At 31.7% G+C, this 8,847-nt stretch overlaps 1 protein-coding gene across 1 annotated transcript; it reads left to right on the top strand.

The window, feature by feature from the left end:
- The first annotated feature begins 266 nt into the window (after window positions 1-266).
- LOC134241605 (ficolin-2-like) lies at window positions 267-4,459 on the top strand. Its single transcript, XM_062723633.1, has 4 exons — window positions 267-448; window positions 1,590-1,686; window positions 2,576-2,743; window positions 4,033-4,459. The coding sequence occupies exons 1-4, from the start codon at window positions 422-424 to the stop codon at window positions 4,290-4,292; spliced, it is 552 nt and encodes a 183-aa protein (XP_062579617.1). The 5' UTR covers window positions 267-421; the 3' UTR covers window positions 4,293-4,459.
- The last annotated feature ends 4,388 nt before the right edge of the window (window positions 4,460-8,847 follow it).

The following is an 8,847-nucleotide window of genomic DNA, read 5'->3' as shown; positions in this document are numbered from 1 at the left end:
CCAGAACAGATATTATGTCCCAGTTTATATGGTTGGCATGTATCAAAATAGCCCGACCTTTTTTAAATTAGAAAACTATAGGCTAAATATAGGCTAATCGGATATAAAATTTAATAATTTAGCTATGAATGTACTAATCAGTCAAAGTAGGCAGGTCATTGTGGAAATGTAAATGAACGTATGTAAATTCCCTAAACCTAAAACTATTTTCTAGTTGAATTTCGGTTCGAAACACATGCATATGGTCTACGTATTGCAGTCCTTTTTTTAAAGGACAGCAACTTGTTATATATTATATTATATTACAGATTTAAAACTAACAAGGAATTGTAGATATCACCATCTTCTTGGGCACACACAGTCTGGCGTATATGAGATAAACCCTTTTGGTAACGAGACCAGTGTCAGCGTGTATTGTGACATGGTGAATGAAGGAGGAGGGTGGACAGTAAGATCTTTTTTCCATCTTTTTTCCTCTTTAGCTTCTCTTCTCTCGTTCATTTCCCCCATCTCTGTCTCTGTCCATCCCATCAATTTCAGGTACTGTACTATACTTTATCTTTTATATATTCCTAAACTTTGTAAAACTGGCCTGGGGCCATAAAACTTAGAGGAGCTAACTTTTGATCTCAGTTACACTTTTTCCTAGGAATACATAGCTCGTCTACGTTTTATGGCCCCAGGCCTGATATTTAACCGTTATTCTATAAAACAAACTGACACAGAGTTCACATTTAATATTTTTTTAGCCTAACTAATATGATGCTGATAGCATTCTGACAGTCAATACTTTTCATTACAAAGTAGAATAGCATGTGTTCAGTTTCATGAGTGTACAAAAGAAAAATTAAAAGGATGATGAGAATAAAAAAAGAAGATTTTCATATGAAAAATGATTTATTAAAGAAAACAATCAGGCGATGTTTAAAGATAAATTTGGTTGCTCTGATTAAAACTTTCATTTTTGCCACCAAATTTCTAGATGTACTCTGGAAAATATAATTAAAAAGAAATTAACATTGAAATCAATTTGATTTTTGAAAAAAAATAACCTACCTACTGACCTTTTATTTTAAATTTTACTTCACCTAAAAATTTGTGCGTAACTTACTTAACTCTTTACAACTAACTGAATTGTTATGCAACATAACCCTTAATGTCACATCAAAGAAATATGACCTAACCGTTTCCCCGCAAGCTCTTTATAGTCTGGTACAAGTTTCTATAAAGTTTAGCATAAATATATTATGATGTAATATTTCAATGAAAAAATTACTTTCCTTATTTTATGAATTGAAAGCAATTATAAAATAGAAGGAATTTTGCAATAAATTGAAGATAAAATGAACTTTTTGAAGTGCGTGAAATGCGTGTTTGCGGGGAAACGGTAAATGCGTGATTTTGCGTCAGAAGTAGGAAAAAGCACATGCGTTAAAATGCGTGACTGCGGGGAAGGGGGTTAAAAGAATATGCTAACTTTGAATGACTTTTGAATGACTATCGTTTTTTAAATATTCTTCAAGTACAACGTAACTCACAAACATTTCATTACTTTTGATAATTGATCCATAAAATAAATAAATCCTTAGGCTATCCAGAGACGTGTGAGTGGATCAGTGAGATTCAACAGAACGTGGGCGGAATACAAGGATGGATTTGGTTTCCCTAATGATTCTTACTGGATTGGTAAATAATTATCATTATTATTTGATTGATGATTTCCATCTCTCTGATTGGCTGTGATCAAACTATGTTAGAAAAATACTACGTTGTATTGACCTGCACATGGCGTTCCAGGTCAATACAAGGATTTATTTCCTCTACATTGATCTTAAAATAGATTGGGAAATTCTAAATTGATACAAGTTGTTTTGGAAAGCTATTTAAACGACTGTATTTTTTTCATGTGAAAAAAACATAAGCGAATATATATTTTAGGGTGAGTGAGGTAAGACGGGATGCAGGGACCCCCTCCAACACTTTTACTGAACAACGTTTTTTTTTTTACTTTTTGGCAGTGAGTTTTCCCAGGTTATACTCCTTCCTTTCAAAATCTATCCTATAAAATATCTGAAATTATATTTTTTTCATGGCAACTAAAATTGATTAAAAAAAACATATCAAATCGATACGACTGGTAAGGTTTATTCACAATTTTATCCTGTTTCTCTCTACTTAGGCTAGGACTTAATTGAATGCAAGTGAGCAAGTAATGAGCTGTATCATTTTATCAGTGAATCATATAATAAAACAATTATTGCTGTTTTTTAGGGCTCGGTGAATAATGTACTCCTCAGATTGCTAAGTCATTGTATTGACCTCAAAACTGCAATAACTGTATAATATCTGATGTTGTTTTGACGAACGAGAATACATCTTAGTAACAGGTGTTATTGTAAGGGACTAGAATTTATCTTATTTCATGTAAAAACATGTATGTTTAATGGAATTATGGCATTTCTGATTATAATAACAATTGAATGTTGCCTTTTAACACAACAATTATTAAAAAAAGCAGTTTGTTTTATAAATGCTTTATATACGACATTAATAACTCATTGATAACATATTTAAGGAAATGACGTCATATATCAACTTACCAAGGGAAGGAACTCCTCCCTCTACGTATCTATCACACTGACTAATGGGACAAAGCTCTATGAGTTATACAACCAGTTCTCTATTGCTGATGAAATGAACAACTACAGACTACTTCTTGGAGGACCAGCTACCGGGACCCTGGGTAGGTAAACGGAAAAAAGAATGTACGAATGACGACCTATATTAAGGAGAGAGAGGGAGAAAGAGTTTAATTTCTTGTGACAGATAGACAAATGCCAAGTCTTTCTTCGAAAACCAGCACTATTGTTACGCATTTAATTGGAGGGGGGGATGGGGGTGGATATCAATATTTTGAAAGTAAATGTTTCCTTGTAATTTAAAAATCCTATTCAATTCTATATATGCCAATCAGTAATAAATGCACGTGTACTCGTACGTAATGTTGTCATTCAGAGAAATCAATTAAGGTGTTGAATGATTGAAAAAAAATTGTAATGGAAATGTTATTAATTACAGACGATAACAACGACTTATTGTAATTATCTCGCTTTTTTGTTGAAGATAAACATAGTAGATTTTACAAAAGCAATACAAAATACGTGAATCACATCAATTGTTTCTAGTTACACAAATTTGTTTATAACATAAATTGCATTTAGATTCACAAATTTAAAGAATTCCTAATGACTAATGGTTGATATAACGGATGAAAAGCTATTCTTCCTTGTACTGTTAACTTGAAGAGGTGGCCCCCATTCCCCCTAAAAAAAATTAAACTGCCTTTTTTCTAATATTATATCAATTTATTTGTTCTTGCAATTATTGTTTGAATATCCATTATTTATATGTACATATATAGGGTTATCAGTTTCGATGTTCAGAAAAAGGCTTCACATGAATGAAATAATAATTCAATTAATTGACGTTGCCTGCGTCGAGCGATGGTTAGAGCCGCGAAGTACGGAATCGATTATTACGTCGCGGGTTCAATTCCACCGTAGGAAGAGCAGACTGGTCCCTTTGATTAGATCTTATAAACCGAGATCCGTGTCGCAGTAAGTGCTGGCATGAAAAACACATCGTTCTCTGCTCAATGGTCCTGTATAACATGTATAATAGGGCAAAATTTCTAGCTCTCCTCCGGCAAGTAGTGGCGTGACCATATCAGTAAAAAAGCTCGAGAGGGACGCTGTACTACAAACATTCAATCATTCATTCAATCTTTTATTTCTGTTGAGACTCATCAATATGTTCGTATACAGTCAAAAAAGAAATAAAATGACAACAGAAAAACAACGTCAAATATTAAATGAAAACAGTGTTCATCTTTTGTAATTGGAAGCAATGCAATTTAAAGCAATTCAAAAAAGTTTTATTGTTAAATACTATAGATGTTTTAAGCTTTGAATTTTAAGTAAATAATAATGATATAGTCTGTTCGTGTAATATTTTTCTTTGATAATTCTACAGGTGACTCTATGTCAGATACAGGTTCTTCTTACTACGATCTGTCTGGGATGTCCTTCAGTACCCCAGACAGAGACAACGACAGATCTATTGGTAACTGTGCTGCTTCCAGTAACATTAGAGGAGGCTGGTGGTTTAACAGCTGTAACCACGCCTTCCTTAACGGTCCCTGGTCCCCGGGGTCCTGGTTCAGACCATGGTATCCCACAGTGACTGATAGTACACAGATAAAAGAAACTCTCATGATGATCAAACCTCACTGACTTTATATATCTTTATATCAATAGTTGTTCACACATGTTATGCAAAGTTAATTACTTAAATAATGGATGATAATGATTTAAATCTTGACATAATGTTGGTATTCATATTTATTCATAAAGTAATACATTTATTATGTGTAATGAATGCATTGTTAAGTCCAAATATGTATTATATCCTAAAAATTGTGTTGTACATGTAAACTTGCTTCCTAAAATAAGACATTTGCATTGAATCTTTTTACGTAATTAAATGTTTGTTTTTATATTATTGCTTTCTTGTTAATAATCGTATAATATTATCAAGTATACGAGAGGAAATGCATTAATACACTCCATGAATTATAACTAATCCCCGTGAAAGGCCATATGACTGGGGAGAAGTATATAACTCTATCATTCTATCATCTCCGTAGCCGTGTGTAGTTTAAAATTGCTTCTCTTTACTTGCAATTGTGCGGAAAATACTGGGGAGAAGTAGTAATTAATTCTATCAGTTTATCATCTCTATACTTGTGTGTAGTTTAAATACGTAGAAATGCAAATATTTCTCGAAAATGTTGCATATAAAACGCCAAATCAATGAATGGGAGAACAAAGGATTATATGATTTAATTTGATGACATTTAGGTTGAAAGTCTTGACAGAGCAGCGAAATAAGCGGAAATTAAATTTCGTGCCTCTCTTGCGCAGTTTGAAATTTAAAAGCTAGCTCCAAAACCTTAACTTTATATTGATATATACGTTTGTCTTTTAGACAAAATGCTACAGATCCCATTATGTCATTGCAAATGTTGTGGAATTTACGGCGCAAGATTTTCAGGGCACGATCAGAGATATATTACTCTGCTTTCCTGCATTGGTCAATAAACCACTTGTTCTTTCCTGATTTGAACATACTCTTTAACAACCTGTATATATCATCCGCCACCTGATTTTTTATAATCGTCCATTAAACTTTATCAAATCAGATTTTTTAAATTTGATAAAACTGTTTGGGGGTGAGAAGAGAAGCATATAATTATAGTGTTAGGGATGCGAATAAAATATACATGTTAATAAAAGAATTTATTACATAACTAATAAATAGTCTCAAATAATTTTAATGTTCAGTATCTTGACGTTTTATTGAAAGCTGAGTTTGTATTACGTATACATATATGCTCGAAACATTCCGAATACGAGTGTTCAATATCGAACGCCTCGTTGTAAACAAAAATAATGTCTGGTCAATTTTCTTAGAGCTAAATTAACGAAATGAGGTGGCATATAGGTAAGATGCATTTATTTTTCACAGAAAAGGAAATTATTTATTTAAAATTTAGTATGTATTACACCAATTAAAACCTAAATAAGCAAATCATATCGATCGGTAGGGTGATCGGAATGATGTGATATTGAACGCAAACAGGACAGACGTTAATTTGAATACCGATTCTAGAAAATCATTCATTTGACTTCCTTCTAGTGGAATAGTAAACATAAACTATGTGGAAATATTTTAGCTATTTAATTACATTAAATCTCAAAAATTCGGAGTGTTCAACTAGTGGTCAATTGGTTTTCTGCATGAAATTTTCAAAAAATTAGCATTCAGCTAATGGTCAACCTGCCATTCTATTCAAATCAGTTGAACATTTTCAGAAAAGAATTCAACTCCTAATGGTCAATTGTTTTCACGTTATCAGTTGCATGGTCGACTAGTTGACTGCTAGTTAACGACTTTTGACGGTCAACTTCACCATTCCGTATGGGTTCTATTTAAAATCAGATTTTTATTTAAGATATTGAACTGAATATTCGCAGACAAGTCCCACTTTAATATAACCTACTTGATGAATCTAGTATGATCTGGTTAAGTGTTTTTATCTGTTAAGAAGTAACTTTTTAGCTGCAAAAACCCGTTGAAATTCATCTTTATGAAAGTTCTTAATTTATTATTATTGAAGATTAAATGGACTTGTTAGCAAATGCGATGTGTCATTGAATCAAATGCTGACTGGCGTTTTTCATATTGTTACGCTATTATTTACACACTCAATTATGAATACCCATATCCTCTGAACTTGATTTTATAAATGAACCATGCGTCGGACAATAGTTCATCTCTTCGAGAATAATATAACCAATTTTGCCCTGAAACACATATCAATATTTGTACATTTTATGATATAATTAAGGTCGATATGCTGATTCGTTTGCTACATTAAAAATATAAATAAGTTTTGAAAAGAAAAATTATAGATATATATACATTGATCCATATAACAAATTCTATGAATATTCATGTCGGCTAGAAAGTCATTATTACAAAGCCTCCTAATTGTGAAAAAATCACAACTAGAGATGATGTTTGTAGAATTTTAAAAAAACACCTTGCTGAACGATAGATATTTTATTGTTGATTTTTAAGTTATTGCAAGCACATGGATAGAATTACATTTGATCATTTTTTTGTAAGGATGTGGGTTAATTTGTATAATTTTTCGCCAAGTTTTCAACGAAAGTTATTATGTTTTTTATGAATGGCAGATCTTTGGATGTTAATTTTATGCAGAAATAAGTTTTGTAGCATGGAATAAGTTTTAGATAATATGAATTTTAATTCATTGAGATATTTTTTATCGCCATCTACACCTCCGTCCTTATCTGTTTGTTTAATCGGTCAATAGCGCGTGGCGCAGTAGTTAGAGCGTCTGCTCTACATGTCAATCCTTACGTCGCGGGGTGCCCACTGCGGGACGTGGAGATGCTTTTATATAAACCGAGGCTCCCTGTCGCAGTAGGTCCTTGCACGAAAAGATCCCTCACTGCTCAAAGGCCCAGTGTGCCGAGCATAGGACAGAATTTGTAGCCCTCAACCCGCAAGTGGTGGCGTCTCCATATGAGTGAAAAATTCTCGAGAGGGACGTTAAACAATATACAGTCAATCAATCAATCATAATCGGTCCATAGTAAACATGTCTGATGAGAGGCAATAACTAAGGTTGTTTAACATTGGAACAGGATTGCTTCTTATTTTGATAAAAAAAAAGTTGGAATGTGTTAAGGTGAAATGTGTAACAAACCTATCAATGTAGTGAATATACATTGAACGTCGATATTAGACCTAAATGTGGCATCGAAGATCCTAATAGGAGACCTGCTTTTGAGTAGTAATTTAAATCTCTGTTTATGTGGGTTTAAGGGTGATATTCTACCTTTCCTGGATATTTTATGGGTCCGGATTTATACAACTTTTCCATGAGGTCAGGAGTAAGATACATGTGTGGCAATATTGTAGTAAACTCAGAGTTTTAAACAATCTCTATGTGTTGTGTTTTATTTTTTTAAATTGGGGACATCTCAGGGTTTGATTTTTGATTCTCTGATTTATGAAAGAGTTCGCAAAAATACTGTAAAATATAATGCGGCATTTCAGGTGTTAAATAAAAAAAAAATAAATTCATCAAATATTTCCAAGAGTAAAAATAATGAATAAAAAACCATTCAAGAGATAATATTTGTTATCTTTTAAAAATATATCACTTCTAATTGAGAATGAAATTAGCAAATTTAATTTTCTACGAAAAAAAATCATATACATGGGATTTGAATTAAAGTTGTGAAATGGAAGTAAGATTGATTCATGGATTACAATTTTTAAAATTCAACTTTTTATTGACAGAAATATTGGGATATGTAAGTAATGGACTTTAATATCAAATCTAATGATATGCATTTATGTTTATTGTATTTTACAACGTATTTTATATCTATTATTATGCTTTGTTCTTGGTATTCCACGCTTTTTCCATATAGTAGAATTCCATCATGACAAAACTTCACTCATAGTGATTTAAGATGTTTTGAAGTGAATCCTTTTTTCTCATAAGTAACGTTAAGCGGAGACAGAAAACACTTATAAAAATAAAGTGTATGCTTAAGGGTGCTCGTGATCTGTTATAATTACTCATCTCAAAGAGGAGAATCCTCGTGATTGGCACGTCTTCTTACGAGTGTTTTATGTCCTTTATTTTTTTTTTTTTTGATAAACAACTTATAAAACATGTGTAGCTTAATAACTATATATCAACGTCTGATTTTCAATTCTTTTGATTTATATAAGAATGTCAAAAACTAGTAAAATAATGTGACGTTTTGGTTTTAATTTTATAAAAAGGCAAATCAATCATGCATATGCCGACGGGAAAAATCGTGTCCTGTGCTATAAAAAATAAAACATAACATTTATATATTTAAAGTTTTTTTTTTTTTTTTTTTTTTTTTTTTTTTTGTAGCAAAGTATATTTGTATGACTCCAAAGTCCAGTAGTGACGCAATATTTTGATCATCTCGCCAAACTCTGATGAAATGTATAAGAAATTTAATTTAATATAATAACTTTAGTGAAATAATTCTTTGAATTTTTTTTTATTTGTAAGATAAAATTTACTTTTATACCAAAAAGTTTCGTAGTAATGTACTTCCAGAATTAATGTCGGATAAAATAAGTTAACTAATTTCAAAGGATTAAAATCGTGTACACCATTCAAAAAATAATAGAAAGATCGGACAT

Source organism: Saccostrea cucullata, unplaced genomic scaffold (genome assembly GCF_032062105.1).
Source record: "Saccostrea cucullata isolate Sc308-1 unplaced genomic scaffold, CSIRO_AGI_Scuc_v1 ctg2896, whole genome shotgun sequence".
Lineage (NCBI taxonomy): Eukaryota > Metazoa > Mollusca > Bivalvia > Ostreida > Ostreidae > Saccostrea > Saccostrea cuccullata.
Note: the sequence above shows the minus strand (reverse complement) of the source record. Positions and strands in the feature narration are given on the sequence as shown.